General features: G+C 41.4%; 1 protein-coding gene across 1 annotated transcript; it reads right to left on the reverse strand.

Annotated features, from left to right (window-relative positions):
* Positions 1-3,757: 3,757 nt before the first annotated feature.
* LOC119384354 (uncharacterized) lies at positions 3,758-18,531 on the reverse strand. The gene is made up of 5 exons (XM_037652468.2): positions 18,303-18,531; positions 10,911-10,951; positions 10,760-10,815; positions 5,023-5,145; positions 3,758-3,886 (listed from the first exon to the last, which is right to left on the reverse strand). Exons 1-5 carry the CDS (start codon positions 18,353-18,355, stop codon positions 3,758-3,760), a joined length of 402 nt encoding a protein of 133 aa, XP_037508396.1. The 5' UTR covers positions 18,356-18,531.
* Positions 18,532-22,188: the final 3,657 nt, after the last annotated feature.

Genomic DNA, 22,188 nt, shown 5'->3' on the forward strand with positions numbered 1-22,188 from the left:
GTGTGCCCAGTGCAGGAAGGAATGAAGTGCAAGCAGGCTTGTTGTATGGCATATTTGGTAACAATGGTAGTGGAAAAGAAAAAGGACAAAAGAAGCAATAAAGAGACACAAACAGGCTTCACATCCAACAAATGTTTTATTATCTGGCGCTCATCGTCTTATACCATTTTTGCACACCGCTGCAATAACACATGGAGGAACACAAACAGTGGTTCATGGGATTTTTTAGGCCCACTATCATGCATGGAGAACGTATAGCAAAGGAACAAGAAATTCCTTTCACCTTTCAGCCCATGCGCAGGTATTGTAACTCCTTCTTCAGAGCGCAATAGATGGACTGCTGACACATGCACATCCATTCAGCTTCTGCAATCCAAACGTGTTACGTCACAACCAATCCTACATAAGATGGTGGTATTTTGAAAGCGTGAACTACATTTGCATTTCTTGCATGCAGAGACAGGAATCTGTCTGGCGGTGTCTTGGTCACTTTGTTGCTATGCTCATGCAGCCTGTCATTTATGCACCTGTCCGTCTGCCCTATGCAACTCTTTCCACTATCGATAGGCACTTCACATTGTTAGTTCAATTTTTCTTGACTGCATATCGGACAAGTTTCAGAATGAGTGTGCTAGTGTTTTTAACCTTGTACGAGGCTGCCTTAGTCCACTTGAACTCGCATGTGAAATCCCTATTGAAGGAACCATAAGGTTCCTTGACATTACTTCGTGTTTAACGACTAGCGCACGTGCTGGTTCATATCATCCTAGAGCTAACAAGCCACTTCTGGCATTTCATTCATCTCACTCTAAACTCGTAAAAAGGGGAGTGTAAAAAAAAAAAAACTTTGTTCCTACGAACGCCTAGCAGAAGTCATGTCCACAACTAATGAATGCAAGCTTCAGGTTGCAAACCACACGACTTCAGAAGCTGGCTACAAGTCATGTCTTAGTGTCTGTAGCAGAAAGCATGCTCAAACAGGTACGTCTGGGTGAAGACGTGTCCTCAACAAGAGAGGAAGTTAGTCATAAGAAGAGTGCTGTAGTTCCGAACATTCACTGCTTCTCTCACAAGCTTAAGGAAATAGCACAGTGAGCAGACATCAACATGGTTTTTTCAGTGCTGACAAACTAGGTGGCCTATGCTGGAAAACTAATCCAAATGGAGTAGCGAAACCTAAATGTGCAAAACAACACACCAACAGATACGTGGATTGCTGTACGAGCATTGTACACTGGATTCCGCTAAGCTGTGGAAAGGGTTACATAGGACAGACAGACAAGTGTATATACGACAGGCTGCGAAAGCATAGCAACAAAGCGAATGAGACACCGCTAGACGGATTCCCGTCTCTGCATTTCAAGAAGTGCAAATCTAGTCCACGCTTTTAAAATACCACCATCTTAGGTAGGAATGGGTACGAAGTAACAAACTTGATTGCAGAAGCTGAATGGACAGATAGAGCTGGTAGTGCATGTGTTAACAGTCCGTCTATTGCACTCTCAAGAAAGGAGTTGCAATACCTGCACATGAGCTGAAGGGTGAAATGAATGAATTTCCTTGTTCCTTCTCTGATATGTTTTCCATGCATGATTAGCGGCTCAAAAATTGCTGATGAACCACTGTTTCTGCTCCTCCACGTGTTAGTTTCAGCAGTGTGCAAAAAAGTGTATAAGAACGAAGTGGTGCCCGATAAAACATTTGTAGGAAGTGTAGCGTTGTGTATGTCTCTTTGTCACCTTCTTGTGTCCTGTTTCTTTGCGCTACCATTTTTATCCAAGCAGGAAGAGAGGCATCAGCATGGTGAAATCCGCTAACAAAAGTGAACATTACCCCATCAGCAGCAGAACAACCACAATTGTAGCTTAGCTGCTACGGTGTTGCACTACTAAGCTCAAGGACGAGGGTTCAATTCCTTGCCATAGAAGCCACATTCTAATGGGGCCAAAATGCAGAAACTCCTCTGTACTTCAGTTTAGGTGCACGCTAAAGAACCCCAGTTGGTCAAGATTAATCCAGAGTCCCTCATGCCACTCCCAATAGTCATAATTTTGTGCATGTAAAACCCCACAATCTAAATAAACATTTTAAGAGCATAAACAAAAAAGAGTGGGGGGAGGGGGTAGTAGTATGTAATGTGAGGGCATTAGAAACTGCATGCAAGTGACCGCCCCCACTCTTTTGCCCCAGGCAGTGATGTGATTGATCGAAGCCATTTTGGCGCAGCTTCTGGAGCACATAAAACTCCACTTTGGAGCAGCAAATGAGCCTTGTAGAGCATTTACCAGTCCCACAATTTCGAACACTAATATTTGTCTCTAATATGGAGCAGCTGTACCATGTTTAATGAAATGGATATATGCATAGATGAATGCATGTTTATTTATAAAATTCCAGAAGGTGAAATTAGCATGCTGCTCATCGTTTTCTTGCACCTAACCCTCAGTTTCTTCAGTTCCGTGACCATCGGTCCCCTCACATTTGCCTGCAATACAGTTCATATTTGTAATATATCAGGCTTTCTCCGATGCTCTAATTACTGCATGAAAGTGCAAGCTGCATATATATTCCACGCAATTTCTTTTTACTATAAAAAAAAACTATTCTGATGTTTGTACTTAAGTACAACCTAAGTCTATGTTGTACGGTAAAGCTAATGCTGTCGCGTTTCATGAAGAGAATCGTTGGGCTGCTGTTTTGTGGGCAGTTTTGTGGACGAAATACAAGGTTTAATACTTAAAACTGGTCCTTTGTGCCTAGATATTCGCTGTGTTTAATGAAATTCGCAGTAATTGAAGGCATCGTAAAGTTCTTTAACATGAAATTTTGCTGCACTCGAGAAGCAGGATCGAGACAGCTGTATACATATGCTGCGACTCGTCTTCTGAGCAAAATTTCACAGGCGTCTGTCCCAGCTGAAAATGTTAAATCCTGATCGCAGTACCGTATTAAAACAAGCACACAACATGACCTCTTCTTCAAGTTAATTAGAACGAAAAGTAATACCACTTTTTATGGGAAAAAAAAAAACAGCGGTCTTTTCAAGCACATACACTTAACTGCTCACTGTAATTAATGCAATGAAACAAGTCAGAGGCTGCCATCCTACAAAAACCTGTAACTGCGCCACTTTTATCGAACTTCGCAACAGTTAGAAACTTTATTTACTCGATTTTATAAAGTTATGTTGCAGAAAGAGATAGTAGTAGCCATAGAAAACTTTATTTACGCAGTATGGGTAGTTGGCACTGCTTGACAGAAATGCACGAAGGCCTCTCCCCCCCCTCCACTCCTTTCAGCAGGAAACATTAACATCTATTTTACCGAATTATTTCTATAGTCCTGTACATCTTTAGAAGGCAGCGGCCACGTCAAAAGTGGATGCACACAAGCCTGCACTAGTGAGCGCGTGCGCTACATTGACGTCATGAGCTGGACAGACAGTAACCGTGATGTTGGAGAGCACAGCTGAGAACATGAGTGGAACTACTTCTTTAGCCGCGGAGGCAATCAGCTGTCATGCTTCGGTCCCCTGGACTACGCCTCTCCCGTCTTCCCAAGTTTCACCCGACTATAGAAATGTAGTGGACTGCTGAAAAAAACCTTGCGCACATAAGCGTAAATTTTGATCGATCAATTAGTTATATCAAGTGCCTGTCGTATGGTTTTTCTCAAAAGGCTGCAAAAATGACATCTTGGCGCACCCTTGGTGCAAATTACGAGATATTTGCTGAAATGTAGCAGGATGTAGCAGGTTTCAACACTTGGCGCAGTTTGCCGCGGCTATCACATCACTGCCCAGGAAGTCAAGGGCAGAAAACAACACCATTCTAAATCTGAACATCGCTGTTACACTGCTAAATGAGGGGCAGTCTGGAAGCACCATCTTAAATAATGAAAGACACCTGCAATCAAAATGAAATCACCATGACTAGCGAGGCAAGGCTACACAAGTACCCCACACATTTCATTAAGGATCCGATCATGTGGCATATAATGCAATATTACAGCTTATGGACACAAGAGGAAAAAATCGTCACCCACCCATTCGTAACAAGCACAAAGCTAATCCCCACTTATGTGTTCCAGTAAGGAAAGGCTTTCAGTCAAAGCAAAATTCACCCTGGGCCAGGATTTGAAGCCAGGATGAGCATTCTTCTGAGACTTTCACTGACACAAACTAACTAGGAGACTAGCAGATCGCAACGTTAGAGCAAATTCGTCAAGTCAGCCATCCTCGATATTGGTGCGATAAATTATTGCTTAGGAAAAAGACTCATAATAGTGCTAAAGCTGTTCATTCAGATGTACCTTGTTTTAGCAAGTAGAGGCAGGCACTACCAGAACTCTATGTAGGTCGAATGATGCAAAAGTGCCAAAAACGGAGGGACACTAAATAAGGCAAAGCAGTTCTATGCGGATGCGGAAGCCCGCAAGATGGAGAATAGTTCATGAATGAGAAAAATTGTCATCCACCCATTTGTATCACAAAGGTACAAACCATCCATGACCAGGATCAGGACCAATCTTCTTGGAAGATTCACAAAGTGGGAGCAGATTCAGCTCATATGGTGAAGCAACATGCCAGAGTGGAATTGGTCCCAGGTTCAAATTCCAGATCAGGATTCACCTCTGAAGCTTTCTTTCTGAACAAATCACATGGGTTTCCTTTGTAGCTCTGTGCTCCAAATGGGTGGATGACAATTCTGCCTTTTCATGAACCTTCCTCTGCATTGCGGACTTCTGCAGAACTAATTTGCCAGTTCATGGCCACACATAAATATTGTCACATAATCTGCTACTGACTTCATCAGACACACTTAGTTGCTTTTGATTTATCTCACAAGTTTAACATCACATAGTTCAGAGGTTCTTGATTTTCTTTATGTTACAACCAGTTTACGAAAGGATCATATTATGACATTGTGTGCAAAAAAAAAAGGCGAATTCCCAATGGCCATTTCAGTGAAGTGTCCTGAAAAACTGTTCGAACCTGTATTCATCAAGCATGAAAGTACCTACCAATTCTGTGAGCTGTGCAGTAGCATCAGGATTATTTTCAATGGGTTCATAGTGGTCCTGCCTCACCAGGAAGTAAAGTCGCAACCGTAACCGCAGATTGTCACGCCGAAGCAATATGATGTGCTGTAAACATATAGATGCAATAAGATAAAAATCATGAACTCGTCATTTCCTGTCAATAAACAACAGACATCCTTTCCCTGGCAGCAAGTATGGAACCCCAATGAGGCTGCTAAAAGGATATATCTTAGGGCTCAAAGTAAGCATTTCAGCACTTGCAATCTACAAATGGCAAAAGACACAGGTTTTAACAAAATATTTCTGATTGCACACAAGAACAAGTGCTTGCTGTATGCAAGGTTTGTTGTGCAGGTTTCAGAAGCACAAATTCAAGGGTATTCAATAAGTTTCAAGACCCTGTCAAACATTTTTCAAGGGTGCAAAGTGGCATCCCATGTTGTACTCCTTTACTACAGAAACATTTCCAAAACACTTCAGATGGTTCACAATTATGTTGCCTTGCTGAGACTTCCTTGAACAGTATAGTGATGTTCTGGAGTTATGCTGCAAATAAATGGTGGCATGAGTCAGATAAATGAACCTTCATGCATTACTTGCTTGACAAAATGAGAGAAAACAAACCAAATAAAGCACCAGAAGTGTAGGAGCTTTTGGCGTGAAGTTCTCATAAGATAAGCCAAGAGATAAAAGTAGAAGGAGTAGGCAAATTGATGTGTGGGAAGTGGAACGAGCATTAGGATGGGACTGAACAAAATCTGTGCAAACAGAGGAATGAAACCAGCACCGAGCATTGGTGTCCCTCACTCTCTTCCACTGTGGGTTTCTCCAGTTCTGCACGTGCACTTGTAGAGGCTTTAAATTCTTACGCTGTCCAGCCAAGATATATCAAGCATGAATATATAGAATTATTGTATGCATAAAACAGTAGTAATACCCCCTGGAAATCCCATGCAACAGCATAGCACTGTACTACCCATGTGAATCAAGAAAGTTGACTGATACATTCAATATCGGTGCTGCACCACTGCAAGAGAACTTCTTCAAACAGTGCTGTAATTATGTTATCAAGAGCATTTGTACTGAGAAAACTGAGAAATTTTGCATACACTACATAAATGAGGCATTGAATCTGAGGGGAATTACATGCCATGGAGAATAAACTAGCAAGATGTGTGTTTGAATATATAGAGCAAGGGCCTTATTTGCACTTCATAATGATGGCTTTGCTTTATTGTGCTTCTCAGTAACACAGTACTGTAGCACGGTAAAGCACACAAACAATGGTAAGAACAGTCATGCAGTAAAGCATGAATGTTCTTACTTCTGTTTCATATCTACAATATTTGAATTATCAATATATGAAATTATTCTGCGATCTCATCCAAACGTGATACTTCCAAGTTCAAATGTATTGTTTCCAATACTGACGAGTCTGCCAGTTTCATGCTGGTAACCATATAAAGTGGGTCAAATAACCATGAAACCACTTTCATGAAATTCAAAGGTTTTCTAGGGAGAACAACAATTCCTGGACTTTCAGGGGCCCTGAAAACAATTTTTAACCTGTACACACCCTGTGTGTGTATGGCAAGAAATGGATATGGTAAAAGGTGATTAAGGAGAAAAACCTATTTAAAAAGGCCAAAACCATCTGCCATCAAAGAAGACTGCAATTATCTCGATCAGCTGCAATCGTCACACACGTGTGCACCTACTTCAAAGAATAAATACATTAAAAAGGAGAGGAAAACCGGCACTATTTATCCTACAGCTAGCTCGAACAAAATCAGCTGCTTTTCCAGGCAACAATGCTCTGTCTTTTTGGCCATAATGCCTAGTGATCAAATGGAACTCCTTTGCATGCACGGTGCTCATCTGCATGAAGCTATGTTAAAAATGTGCCGAGGTGTTGCCACACTAAGACAATATTAATACAGATAGGATGCTAATGTGTATAAACCGACGTTCACCTGATGGTCTGTAGACAATATGTTTCCGACCTAGGCCTGTCTACACAAACATATTGACACCAGGATTAAATTTTGCCATTTGAAATCGAAGAATAAATTTCAATAGAGCTGCGCATCCCCACCATTGGATGTAGCAGGAACAGTGACTATTTGTGACTCAGTGATTACTCAGTGAACAGTCCCAATGCCCTATACAGCCCTGCACAAGGCTAAACAGCTGACCGAGATAGCTGCTAAGCTACAAATGGTGCAGTTGATGCAGCTTTAGTATAGCTTGATGTACAGCCTTGCAAGGTCACCTGCACATGCTTTCATAGTTCACACAAGCACACTGTTGGGACTAAGCTCCGACTACATTACGCTAGTGGTATTCAGCGACATTTTCAAATTGGTTGTGAATAGTACGAAACATTGGTGTCAAATATCAATGTACAGTCGCATGCAAAATTTTAAAGACTACGAGAGTGCATGATAAGCTGCATCACTGCACCTTCTGGTAGTTTTATGGCTAACTCTGAGAGTGTGTACAGTGCATGCGCGTCCATTTCAACCTGCCACTCTGACAGTTTCAACTGTGCGCACAAGAATGTGGGATGAAGTGCAGCATATCACTTCTGCCGTAACCGTCAAAGTACCCGTCCAACGATATATCATTACAAAAATATGTCATCTGTACAAGTGAAATACTTTCGTCATAATATCATCACTTGGCACTTGCACATCGACTGCAGAAGTCCTTGTGCTCTCCTCTACATTCCAATGCCTGCGCAGTTGAAGCGATCAAAGTGGCAGGTAGAAAAGGACATGCCTGCACTGTACAGGCTCTCAAAGTGAGCTGTAAAACCGTCAGAAGGTGTAGCAATGCAGTTTGGCACACGCTTGAATGGTCTCTAGAATTGTGCACGCGCCTATGCATACAAATACAGTAGAACCTCGGTGATACGAACTCGGCTGATGCGAATTCATAAAATTCCCCGGCCGAATTCCATTGTGTCCAATGGGCCAAAAATTGGATGTTCCGAACACTTTTCCGTGTTGCGACGGGTGACAAGAACTTTAGCAGCAAAACAGTCAAGCGACAGCGGAGAGCAACAGGCTCTGGAAGCTTCGGAAGTATGCGTGCGGCCAGTGCACATAGAGTCAGAACTGTGGTTATAGTTTGCCACAGCCGCTGTTGATGAAGCCGCAGTTGCTATCAACGCGATCACATATGGCGACTACGAAACTTCGAAAATACATGCGTATCCAACGCTCACCGAGTCAAAGCAATGATGCTTTCGCCACTGCTGTGGACAAACCCGTAGCAGACGCGATCACAGATAGCAATGATGTAGTTCTGAAGGCATGCACACAGCCTGTGTGCACGGATTGAAAACGAAACTACAGTTTGCCGCAACCACTGCGTACAAAACAGCGGTCGCTTTCCACGCAATCATCAATAGCGATTATGCAGCTACGAAAGTACACAGCTAAGGCAGCGGTAGCTTAAAGGCAACAAAGTTGTAAAAAGGCACGAAGTGTTTCGGCGTTCCAGTCATTCGCTTGTGACTATGGTGGAGCGGTCTACGGCACTTAGTTCTCATTTGGTCTAAAGCGAAGCTCTGACGCACGCATTCGCGGCAGCCAGCTGCACTGTCCCTTATTGGTTCATTCGCATGTGTCTCAGAAAGACATACGCGAGTTCTTTCAACAAAAAAAAAAGCGTTTTGTGTTTATATCATGGTTTGAAAATGAATTTTTCTAGTTTTTTTGGCAATGTGAAATTTAGGGCGATACAAATATTTTCGCTCCCCCTTGAAATTCGTATCACGGAGATGCTACTCTATTTACTCTAAAACAAAGGTAACAGCCAATATTCAGGTGTAAAAACAAAAATTCATATCTATTCATGATATAATGTCAAAGACAACTGAAGTGTAAAGTGACCACATCTTTTTCCAAAGCTAAGCAGTCGGGACCATTCCTTTGCCTCAAAGACACCAGATGTGTCCATGCCATGACAGCTGTGCTAATGCATATAATGCCACTTGGACACACATTGTTGTAGTGCACACAGTCAACAGGAAGATCACAATAGCTACACTACTTTATTCCACAGCATTATGTCCCTTTCATCGCACTAATCTTTAAGTACTGAAGCGTGTGTGTCTGCATTCTCCCTTCGATAAGAGCTGAGCTTACCACATTTTAAAGCATAAATTTGGAAAACAAAAAGACGTATTCAAGCTATGGTTATGAATATACAGTAAGCTTCCCTTAAAACAAAATTTTGCAGTGTAACTGACCTAATCCAAGGTCTTTATGGTAGCTCGATGGCATTTTAAGGTAAACAGCTTCTTAATGGATAATGGGCAGAGCTGGCTATTTCATAGCACCTGCGAAGATGCCTTGGTTACCTGTTAACACAGTGCTTTTTCGTGGTGGTGGTGACGATACCGACTCATAGCCTACAGATTGAGTTATTAGTAGATTAACGAAGCTTGATTTATCTTTGGCATACAAAGACAAAAAGGAATCCTTCCTTTCTTTCCAATTTCCGATTTCCAAATACAAGCACAACTGCATTTACAGATATATCTCCATATATCTCCATACTAAGTGGTAGTGTTTTCTTGTAATAAACCATTCTAGCTCACCATCAAGGTCCAATATAACCTACTCCCAACAGTGGCGCAGGCAGAAATTTTTTTCAGGGGGGGGGGGGGCAACTCCTTGATCCGACATTGGGTCCGGGCAGATAAGTGGGGTCGAGTGTCATTTTGTCCTCTGTATCCCATGGGGGAAAAAAAATTCAAGGGGGGGGATGCCCCCCCCCCCCCACTTCCCCTGGATACACCCCTGACTCCTAAGTCAATCATGCCCACCAGTAGCCTGATGTCACAGCAGTGGGTGTCGCAATGATGCAAGGCCCACCAGTTGAGCAAAGAATGCATCTCGATAAGATAACCTTTACACAGCAGCAACACATATATTGATGCACAAAAGGCGCTCATAGCACTACCACAGCTACTGCCACTCAGTTCATAAAAGAGGACATGTGGACAGAAGGACTGCCAAAGGCCGACAAATTTTAATCGTGAGTACGTAAGTCCAACGGTTAATATACAAACTGCCCCAGCAGATGTATTATGAACTAAAGTTACATTTAACACAAAATATTTTTAATATGGCACAAAATTATTATATCCCCTTCAGGCACAGACACAGTGTTTTTGCCAGTTTTTTAACTAATGGCCAAGAAAGAGCAAGACACATTGTGCTTAAGGTAAATTGAACCACCTCCATACTCTGTGTGTCTTCGCTTAACCTATGTGCTGCGTATGAGTGCAGCCAATCACTTTGGTGAAGGCACTACAATGTTTGAAGGGTCGTACGACATGCCATTTCAGGAGCAATGTGAAAAGTATAATTATTCATTGCTCAAAATTAATTTTGAAAAAAACAACAACAAATTGCACATGTATTCCAGGCTTAATATGTTATTCTTTTTATACAAAAACAAAACATGGCTGACTGTAGAATAAACAGATCTTTAATTAGATGCTAATTACGATGAATTGCTGAAACTTGCACAAAACAATATATATATTACCTCCTTTTTTTTCTTGAAATATAATATTGAGTGCCTTGGAATGTAAATTTGACACATTTGCAGGCGGCCAATCGTAATTCATGCCTGAAGGAGATATAATAGCAAATGCAAGATAAGATCACTTTGGTAAGCAAGAGAATGTAATAATTATCACCTGCTCGTAGTCACGGAGCGACTGGAGTTGAGCAGGTATCAGGAAGCGAAAGCTCCCTGAAACAAAAGCACATATCAGCCTCTCAACAAAGCCATGCAGAACACTTTACAGTAGTAAAGCCAACAAAAATCGAGGCACTTGAGCAACTTACCTAATTGGTCCATCCTGCCTGTCAACACGTCATCACCCATCCTAAAAGATAAGAAAAATTTTTTAAAAACCATCAGCTTTTTAGGCAATAGTATATTGTTTTTGGACCTTAACGTCTATCATTTTTCACTGATCACACCCAACTCTCCAAACATTTTCATGATGAATGCATGCTAAATGATACCAATATGCACTGTTGATAGGTGCTGCAACGCTAGATCCTCAGAATGATGGGCACAATATAAGTAGACACCCACCGAAGAAAAAAAGCCAGTCTTGTTGCTCATGAGCTGAAAGGAATGTGACTGATATTAAAGGGCATTCCCTCACAAATCTTTTATCATCAAAATGTTTACCAAAGTGCTTTGTATGAATGGTGTTTGCCAATCGAATATTGCTACTAATGTGCCCTTGTGACCATATTTACACAAATTTCACTATTATATGCATTTTATTTTTGCATTAGAGTTGGAGCAAAAGTCACTAAAGTGGCTAACTCTTGTGGCAATGTAATAATAATAATAATAATTCTTGAGGTTTAATGTCACAAAACCACGATATGATTATGAGAGATGCTGTAGTGGAGGGCTCCGGAAATTTTGACCACCTGGGGGTTCTCAACGTGCACCTAAATCTAAGTACACGGGCGTCTACTTGTGGCAATGTATAGTTATATAGTATTATGTAGTTTTAAGTGGATTGTACTGCACTTTGATACACCCGCCACAGTGACCTAGTGGTTATGGTGCTCGACTGCTGACCCGCAGGTCGCGGGATCGAATCCTGGCCGCGGTGGCCGCATTTTCGATGGAGGCGACAATGCTCGAGGCCCGTGTACTTAGAGAAGGTCAAAATTTCCGGAGCCCTCCACTACGGCGTCTCTCATAATAAAATCGTGGTTTTGGGACGTTAAACCCCATCAATTATTATTATTATTATAGCACTTTGATACTTTTGCTCCCTTGTCAGCAGGTCCTCCTCATGTTCTTGCTGTAATCTTATGACAAGGCTATTTTCAAGTTGGTATGCACCATCCAGCTCAAGCAAGCACAATTCTGATGATTTCACTGCATTTGAGTGAGAAGTTTTATGAGAGTATGGTAGGGTAAATCAACCAAAAAGACAGATTTTTTTATTTCATTCCTAAAAAGTAATATACACTCTGAGGAGCAAAACAATGCATTGGCGAGCATGTAGGTGCGTTCAAATCCATTTAAAAATGGCGCCACAAACTGTGCCTCCTGCAGATGTGAGGGTTTGTTGACATGTTTTTCATCATTGTTTCTGCGTGTATATATATTTTTTATGATCAATATGGCCAGATTGGTTAAATATATTAATTTCCTGCCATTTTCATAAGTTTTGATTGCGAATTCTCCCACCAGCAGGGGCGGATTATCCAGGGTTCAAAGGGTTCAAATGAACCGGGCCCTCCGGTTTTAGGGGGCCCCCCAAGGGCCAGAAAAAATGGCCGACTTCGTTGTTTTGTTCGAAAAAGTTTAACCCTCCTGCTGGATTCCCCTGACAGAAACAGATTGTCTATTTCAATAATCAATATACATGCTTCTAAGAGGTTGTTCGTTGCATAACGTGCATAATCTTGAAGTCAGCTCACAGTTCTGCAGTCTCTGGTAAAAACCTTTTACTCGCCCAAGACCATGCATCGTGTAGAGGGAAGGAGCTGATCCAGCGGATGGACAAATAGAGCAGCCTGATGAGGATTTTAGCAGCTACGGTCCAACACGCAATGCGAAGGCGCATAGAGAATGGTTCCTGTTTGAAATATCGTTTAATGCGCTGAATGAAAATAACCGGTATGAAGCTGACACATAGGTATGCTATAGTATGCTTTGATTATAGTGTAAACAACGTACCATGAAATATTTGTATGGTACGAAACTTCCTGATTATGCCAGGACTCCGAAGGAGTAATGGTTCGATTCTTCGCTTCTGGCATTGCCGTTCTGTCTTAATTCCTGCTTGGTGGTTATATAGGGAAACTTAAGAGACCATCACTTGGTAAAGGTTGTGCGCAGGAAATATCTACAACATATATCCACTATCTGGCCGCCAGCAGACTTTCACCGCGATTGCTTGAGCGTTGTGGTGGGGGTCTTCAACTGACCATCACTTTTGAACTTCTTTTAACACATTTGAACTTCTAATTCATGAAAAGCTTGAAGCTTCTTGCCCTGATGTCCATGTGGCTCTTAGAATTTTTTTTTGCTTAATGGTCACAAATTGCACTGGTGAACGATCATTCAGCAAACTGAAATTGATCAAAAACAGGCTTCGATCAACGATGACCGACAGCCGCCTCAGTGATTTGTCACTGCTGAGCGTAGAGACGGAGGTTCTTAGGAGGGTAAATGTTGAAGAGCTGATCAACAAACTGTCTCAGCAAAAGACACGAAAACGCTTGTAGAAACGTACATACCTTCTTTCTCTACTTAAAAGAATAATGAAAACAGAGAACATGTTAATAGGTATACACGCCCCATTTCAAGGTTGCATTTCTGCGAAAGAGTTCACCAATTTTGTACACTGTGTTTAAGAAGAAATATTTCGTAAAAATATCAAGATATTCCGCATTTAAACGCAGAAAAGATGTGTGCAATGAATGTGTTTCCTTCTCCTATAGCCCTATGAAAGTGAATATTGCCGGCAAAAATGTAACCCTATTACATGTTTAAAAGCGACCGATTTGTGCATAAATGAGAATATGTGTGGTCGTTTTTCGAGTCTTATTAAAAACGAAGACATTTTAATTTTAAACCATCTGTATTACTTGTTGTGACCACTAGGCATATACAATATGCATAATAGCACTATATCGAAATGAAATCAAAAGTAGCTAGACAATTGGTAGCGTATTTACTGTAAGTACGTGTGAACAGTTTCTGAAAAAGGCCCACCTGTCAACTTCGGCAGTGCTCGCACGCAGGCAACCAAAGCGTGCGCTACCGAATCAGTGAAGCTGAAGCAGATAGAGGAAGCTATTTTTCACAAAGGCGCTCCCTGATTTTCGAGGGAAGATGTCCTCTCTTGAAATAAGGGTAAACAACGCTATAGGTTAAGACGAATGGAAGAAACACACACGGCGCTTGGACTGGACTTCTAAGTGTCGTATGCATTCCTTCTTTTCGTCTTAACTTCTCGCAGAGTTTTGTCTTCTTTCAGTATGATCCAAGGAACCAGACAAATCTTAATGCTGTCGATGTGTATTCGTCTCCTGATATAGTTAATTATTACGATGACAATCTCTCCACGTGCTCCGCAAGAAAGAAAACGCCCAGGTGATATTACACACTCCGGAGAGGCTTAGAATAAATATGGCTTGTGTTCTTTGCAGCTAAATCTAAAAAGCGTCAAGTCACAAGCATGACCAGATGACAAAGTGGGAAAGAAAGGGGGCGGGGCGAGGGGCCCCCCTTATTTTTTTGAACCGGGCCCTCCGCACATTTAATCCGGCCCTGCCTACCAGAGATGCTTTTGAAGTGTAGTCATTGGTTTAAGTGGTGAGCACCTTCCACGCCTGCTTTTAAGCACAAAAACACATTTTTCTCGTGATCAATTTTTCGAAAATTTTCAAAGTGTGATGTACCTTTCCTGGAAAACTATCCGACCGTTTGTGCTGAAGTTCTCACAGATTATATTTAAGTCCCTTCCAAATAGTCTGAACCCAAAACTTGAATTGTATGAGTCATAATTAAGAAAAAAAATTATTTGGAAAGTCTCTTTTACGGCACGTGAAGAGCGAGGACAATAATTTTTTTTCTAGTGAGATAAATGAAGGAATCCATTCTTTTAGCTAGGGATTAATGCCACTACCATGTGGAATTATCGTGCAAAATTTCACAGTCATACCATTTTTTGTTCCTGAGAAAAGGTACATTTAATCTATACCTGTCTAAAATGTGGTATCAAATACAAAAAAGTACAAAAAGCTACAAGATAAAAATCGCATAGATTGAAGGCCAAAGGCCTTCTTATTGAACACGCAAAATTTCGCAATAAAACATGGAACAGTTCCTCAGATATAAAGCTGTAACCAAGTTGACTCATTTACCCTACCACACCCCCTTATTAAGCCCGAACTTGAACATAACTACCTGTTTCAAGTTCACTTTCCTATCATTTACATGTTACATCAGATTATTTATATACCTCTAAGAAGCATCCCAATATTAACTGAAAATTTGAGTGAAGGTTAATACAACATTCGTTCAAAACAAACACTCCGCAAGTAGACATGCCTTTAAAATTCGACATATACTGATCTACACATTCTTTACAAATCTCGTTAGTATTTACACATTCTGATGCTATTACTAAATTTATTGTCTTCACTTAATCTTACACGTCAACAGTACATTTAAATGTCCTTACCACACCACAGTCTTGCTCACCTCATGTCTTACCAAACAGTGAGGTGTAAACAATTCTCACTCAGTGGCATTTGTGAAGTGCGTGAGAGACTTTTGGGCTGTTCAGTTTTACCTATCAGCATGCTTAGCAGCTACAACATTCTGCTGCTTAACACACGGTCGCATTATGAAAGGCTGCAAAATGCAAAAGTGCTTGTGTACATTAAATCACTGCACATTAAAAATACCAAAGTGCTCGAAATTGAGCCGGAGGTCTCTTTGGAGCTACACCTCTCTCATAGCCTTAGTACCACTTTGGAGCGTTGGTAAATCATTTCACAATGTTCAACTCTAAATAAACGAGTCAATTGTTGCACCTTTCCTATATTTAAGAAATACTGAATGCATTTTCCGAAATACCAGTGCTGCCAATAGTTCGTTATTGTGAGCACTTTCATTGGCCACAACAGACAGACTGGGAGGAATAATGTTGAATTTAGGATTAATTAAAACATCCAAAACATGCACAGTGGGCTATGCCAAAGCAAATGGTTGTGGATATATTATAGCTGCCTGGGTTCTTTACCATGCACCTGAATATCTATACACAAGAGATTTCTTTAACTCTGCTCCACTAAAATACAGCCAGTACAGCCAGGTGAACCAGCAAACACATGCAAGAGGAAAAATAATAATGTGATCCTCACATTATGCATATAAGTAACTGCCTTTACTATTTTATGTCAAAAAGAAAAAGTGAAAATCCATACGAGATATTTCAGCACAAAAAGCCCCCCTAACAAACACAAAAGCCTAGAATATCCTATTAGGTTCAACTAAGCTCACATTATAGCAAGCAGTGCTATAAAGACACTAATTACAATGTATCATTCTAATTACCATAATTTTCGCATAGGAAAAGTAGCATGTACATCGCATGTATAAAAAATAAGTCAAGCACATGCACTAAAAAGTGCCTCCCCTGCTCCAATTTTGCTTATTATACCTACCTATAGGTAGTAGAAAATCACAATATGGACATGCCAGCAGGACTATTTGTGGTGTGCCAGAGTGATAATTACAGGGAGCTAAAAATTATCCACATTTCAAAGTATAGTGGTTTTTAATGGGCTATAATTTGAGGGACCAGTAAGGGTGCCCCATCAAGAAATTCAAGTGAACAGTATCAACCCTGATGTAAAGCTCTAAAGCTTTGCTCAGGAGCCAGGAGGCTCCAGTTCTATTTTTTGACACACAAAATGAGCAGGTGATGCAAAAGTATGCACTCTAACAGGCACACCTTTACCACGTCTAAAGAGTTCCAAGCTCTAAGCAAGCATCTTTATAAACTTAAGGAGTCTCTGGGCGAAGAACACGCGTGAAAGCAGTTATTGCACTACAAATCTATATACCACGCGAAAACAAGACTTCGACTTTCCTGTGGTACACACACACACACACACACACACACACATTCCAAATATTAAAGTGTACTTTTACAAACGTACCATTACAAATAATTTCCAATGGTCATGGTAACCTTGTCACATAACCACTATTCGAAAGTCGAGAAATACACGTAATACGGAAAAAAAAAACGCAACCACCTGCAAGCCGGCGTGGTTCACGCATTGTGAAAAGCTCAGCAACAAATCAAAAGCAAACAGGTCTAAATCGGCACTTACAAGCGCACCTCCACCTGCGTGGGAAGTAACTGTGATGATGCGACCACTGAGGAGGCTGCCGACGACTATTTAGACGCATTCTCCGTTGGCCGCCAGCCTCGACGAACATTGCTTATCCCACCTCGTGAGCGTTAACGTCGACGGCAAGATGCAGTGGACGCTTGCATTATTGAGTTCCATCGTGGAGAACCGCAACCGCTGACCAGTAAATGACGCAGAGAAGATGCAGCGGAGAGCGAGATTAAAAAAAAAATGGTACGAATAATACATCTAGGTGCACTTCCGGTCCTCTTCTGCGCCTGCGCAGTCAACACCTCGCGCCGACTTCCGAGACCACCGAGACTACATACGAGACCACAGTGTTTCATAATATTAGTATGAAACTCTTTGACCTAGATTATTTCCAACATTTTTAGCGTGAATACGTAAATTCCACCAGTTGCACGGTTTAACGAAATATTAGACAGGTATAATAATAAACAAGCCATCACGATAGTATTTGGTTGATTATGACGGCATGAGTAGCGCAACAAATATCAATAATGCAAATAATGAAACAAATACATCGCCGCCATAAACTACAGTAATTTTATTAACTGATCATTATGACTACTATCTGTTTTGTTCGTTTTTTTTTTTTAAATGCGCAGTTTTTACAAGCGAACTAAGGTAATGATAGCTCTATTATGCATTCGCCACTAAACTAAGACAACGCCTTAAGACTGCCTATTTTAAATACTACCGCTTGTGCTACAAAGCGCTGTATTTCACTCTTAGTAGCTATTATGCTATTACGTACTAAAAAAAAGTGCTCTATCTAAACCTAGTATGACTTGCGTGCTTGCTACGCGCCGCTTGCGATTGCGAACTCTGAAAACTAATGCAAGGGGGTCCTACAGAAACTCATTCAAACCGAAAGGCACGTATGTTAGAGAGAGAAAAAAAAAACAGATGCGCATCGCTCCTTTAAATCCTTCCGACAAAAACGCGCTATGCTGATGGGCATGGGTTCGCGCATTCGATTCCTGGCCGTGGCAGTTAGATTTCGATCGGTGGCGAAATTCAAATCGCCCGTGTGCCGATGCTTTTCGACGCGATTATTTCCAATACAACACAAGCGAATGCATTCGCAGAACGTTCATTCTCGACGCAAATGCATGTTTGCGAATGAAAACAGGTAGGAGCTTTACATGCACGCGAAATGAAAAAAAAAATGCATATAATTTGAGCAACACCGTGCATTGAGATTCCTCAAAACAAGAGCTCACAGTTAAGTCGTCACGGCACGCTACCTAGACATCTCCAGCGATTAATGTTCGGACAAAACATCCGTATACTTACTCGAAGCAGCTAGACTCCGCAAGAGAGCTATCGTCCACTTGCGGATCGTCCATAGCTAATCCTGCGCCTTCACGGTTTGGGCGTGTCGATACTCATGAAGGTTTGCTGGCCGTTTCAACTGTTTGAACTGAGCAAGAGCATGAGCCTTACGCGCAAAGCTTGCGCTGATCGTGACACACGGATACGATAGGCACGAGCTGTCACGCGCGCAGCAATTGCAGTCAGACGTTTTAAAATTCCCCCATAACGGATGTAATGGCTGGAGGGCGCCAGAAGCGGCGTTAACGGACGCACATTGCAAAAAACACAAAATTAAATCGCACAATTTCAAGTAGGCTAACACAAGTAAAAATTACAAATGTAAAATATTCTTCGGCAACTGTTTAAGTTGTGCGCCAATTACACCACATCACTCCGAGAGGGTTTTGCTTCGGTCAGCCGGGTCAGCTGGACAGTGGAGTGGTGGAGTGGTGGAGTTTTGTTCTGATCTTGTCAAACCAATGCCTCCAAGGAGGCACTGGTCAAACCATGGCCAAACATCCTCAATTCTTTGTGTTCTGTGTAAAATGGTTGAAGTTATTCCTAATAACGTAGCTTTAATCGTGTCGGGACTCATGGGGGAACCCTGATGAGTCCCGACATGATTAACGAAATGTGAAATAAGTTTGATTGTCGAACGCATTGTATTGCATAATTGTGTTTGACAACCTATCGCCGTAAATATTTTTAAAACATTGAACTACTAAGGCCTTTGGTACCCGAAAATACGAGAACATGTGCCAAACTTGGGATAAACCCTCTTTTCAAGTGTGAGGTGATATGGCACATATATATCCATAATTTCTGGACCGAAGCTGTCATAACTGTAGAGTCGGTAGCAGGTGTTATGAGCATGGAAATACATTGTGTGCCGTAGTGACTGCACTTCCATTTTTTTTCGCACCTGTGCAATCCTGCTGCTGTATCTTGTTCTTCTTTTACCCGAGCAGCAGTTTGGAATGGAAAGCGAGTACCTCATTTGAGTGCATTATGCGCTCACAAATACACCTGGGAAAATTTCATCGGTCTATCGCCTGTGCCATTATGTTCACTATTTGATCACTTTGTTATCAACCTTGTTATTATCCTTGTCCTCCCATTTTCAAAGCATTGTTGTGCTGTGTTTACCTCGCAACACTTTATTATATGTGTACCTCTGCTTGACAACCTTAACTTGTTTTCCACAAGATGATCGCATGCAAAATGTAAGTGCATAAAGACCTCCCCGTACAGCCAAGGTCATGTGTTTGCGGGATGCAGGATCCGAGAAAAAAGTGGTACATTTTCCATGCCTGCAGGACGCACAGCCTGGGTATTGTACTGGTATAAGTTGCTATTGTATGCAATATGCTATTGTACTGGTATATGCAGCCATATATTGTGCTAGCTGCTATGTATAAATGGGCCGACGTATTTGTTCATGGAACCTAATCCTACAAACTTTGAGCCTCCACATATATATATATATATATATATAGAGAGAGAGAGAGACTGCACTGAGAAAGCACTGCAGCCACTGGTGGGTTTCCTTAACAACTGCTGTACTTCACTGGTGTCACAACTGCACTGTGGGCAACAAGCATTTCGTTTTGCTCATTTAATGATTAATATCGTGTATTCCATTTACGAGGGAACCTTGGAGTTAAATTTAATTTGTTGGTTGCAAAAAATTTTATTGGTTGATCAATGTACCAACACAAGCATTCCCTCCTTAGCATCTCTGTGCAACCATAACAATGATTTTGACTCCTGGCTCCAAGCATCACTATTGTTGATTCTATAACAAACCTGATCCAATCTTTTGAGTCATATGACCATTTTTGGAACATGCAAACATGGTCAAGATTTCCATTGTAGCTGAACCTATGTGTCTATTTTGTCACAAAACTTAAGTGGTGGGCATTGTAGTCGCCACAGTCGAAGTGTGTTGACTTGGAGAGAGTTGAGGAGAAAGTCTGCAGACGAAGAAACAAGGCAGTTATTGGATGTTCCATGCATGCTGGAGGCAGCCCAAAACTAGCAATATTATCTTGGTTCATTGCCATGCTGTGGTGAATAAAAGTTTGTGTCTAAGGGCACAAATGTAGGCATGAGCTTTTATCTTCAGCTTTATGCAATTCTCAGATAGTAGAATCCCGTAAGAAGAAAAAGAGTCCCCTTTCTGGAAACACTTGCACAGCATAACAAAGGCTGTAACAAATTGAGGCACCTTGATGACACTACTTCAACAAAATCATTTGTAAATGCAAAGGCATAGGATTGTTTGGCTTTGATTATGCTCACCAGTGCTACATCATATGATGAGATACAAAACTCCAATTAGTATTTACTTAGAGGGAGGAAGATGGATAGAACAAGTTGTAATGTGGCGAGGCCAGGACATATTTCAGAATTAAAATATGGTGCATAAATGGAATCAAAAATGTAAAAGGTTCATTTAGGATAAATTTATATACATATTTAGGTTTGCTTCAGAAATGATGTTCTTCTATGGCATTTAACCTTCATTAGCCATAAGCTGTACCCAATGTAACTAGGCAAATCTTAAAGCATCACACGGTACAGAAGGCAACAGCTATGCAGAAATGCTGCCATTTTACGTCTTGTTAGAGAAGAGATTTTTCCAAAGTTGTTATTCTGCCACACAGTTTTTGAGGTTGCCTTAAAGGGACCAACAACTGCCCAGAATATGAAACGAGTTGACTCCACTGATGTAAAGATTGTCCGTCACATTGACTCAAACCAACCCTGTTTTTTTCGTGGGAAATGGATTTATATTTTTATTTCTCAATTGAAAGTCGCGAAAAATGACCTGTGGCACCTCTGGCAGCAAAAACATGAATGATCCGATGAAGACTGCCACGTGACCGTTGATTGCTGTACACGGTCGACGATTTTTTTGTTAGTATTGAAATATTGTTCGTTTCTTTATATTAAAAGGTATTACTCCATAATAATGTACATATAGGCCTGTGTTAGTAGTATGCATTAAAGTGGCGCTGCCTTCGCGTGACGTAATGATCCCATGCTCGTCAGCACGTCTTGAGCAACTTTTCAGCGTGCTCATGCAACCGTGCACGCAGTTTCCAGGTCGCTAATATTTTGGAGCGACAGTTTTTCTACCTACACTTCGTCTCAAAAATGACGCGCACTGCTACTCGGCGTGGGCGCGCATATGCGTAGTGACGTTTCCGATGACTTGGCTTGGCTCGTGCATCGAGAGAGTAACTACGCTGGGACGGGACAAGCCACCCATGACACAGGTGCAGGCAACCTTGGACACATGCGCACAAAACGCGGTACAGGTACAAGGAAGGTGTATAATGCCACATCATCTCATTGTAACAGCTTGTTCTTTTCAAAAATAGTTGAAAAGCTATAAATAAAGGTGGTTAAGCATAGTTATAGGAACTCCTGTGAAAGCCAAACAACGATAGCTTTCACAAATCGCGAGAAGGGCTGGCGGCATCGCTATCAATTCTCAGCGTTGCTGGAGGAAAGGTGCATCCGTGTTTAGAGCCTTTCAGATCGAAAAATACTGCTTGTAAAATAACTACGTGCTTTTGAGATTAACTACTGCAGCTACAAACACTGCGAAAGGTGAGCTTTCTGTCGCGTCGTAAAAAAATGGGTCGAGAAAAATCAGTTGTCGGTCCCTTTAAAGGGGCCTTGCAACATTTTTTGACTGCCTTCTGTGTAGTGTGTAGTATTGAACACTAATAATAATAATTGTTGGGGTTTAACGTCCCAAAACCACGATAAGATTAGAGGGACGCCGTAGTGGAGGGCTCCGCAAATTTCGACCACCGCGGGTTCATTAACGTGCTCCTAAACCTAAGTACACGGG

This window comes from Rhipicephalus sanguineus, chromosome 1 (genome assembly GCF_013339695.2).
Source record: "Rhipicephalus sanguineus isolate Rsan-2018 chromosome 1, BIME_Rsan_1.4, whole genome shotgun sequence".
NCBI classification, from domain to species: domain Eukaryota; kingdom Metazoa; phylum Arthropoda; class Arachnida; order Ixodida; family Ixodidae; genus Rhipicephalus; species Rhipicephalus sanguineus.

Excerpts from the sequence above, each read along its gene's own strand:
- LOC119384354 (XM_037652468.2), bottom strand. The coding sequence starts at position 18,355 with ATGGACGATCCGCAAGTGGACGATAGCTCTCTTGCGGAGTCTAGCTGC. Across the intron at positions 10,952-18,302 it reads GCGGAGTCTAGCTGCTTCGA|GATGGGTGATGACGTGTTGA; the intron begins GTAAGTATACGG and ends CTTATCTTTTAG. Across the intron at positions 3,887-5,022 it reads CTGCACAGCTCACAGAATTG|ATGGTGCTTCCAGACTGCCC; the intron begins GTAGGTACTTTC and ends TCATTATTTAAG.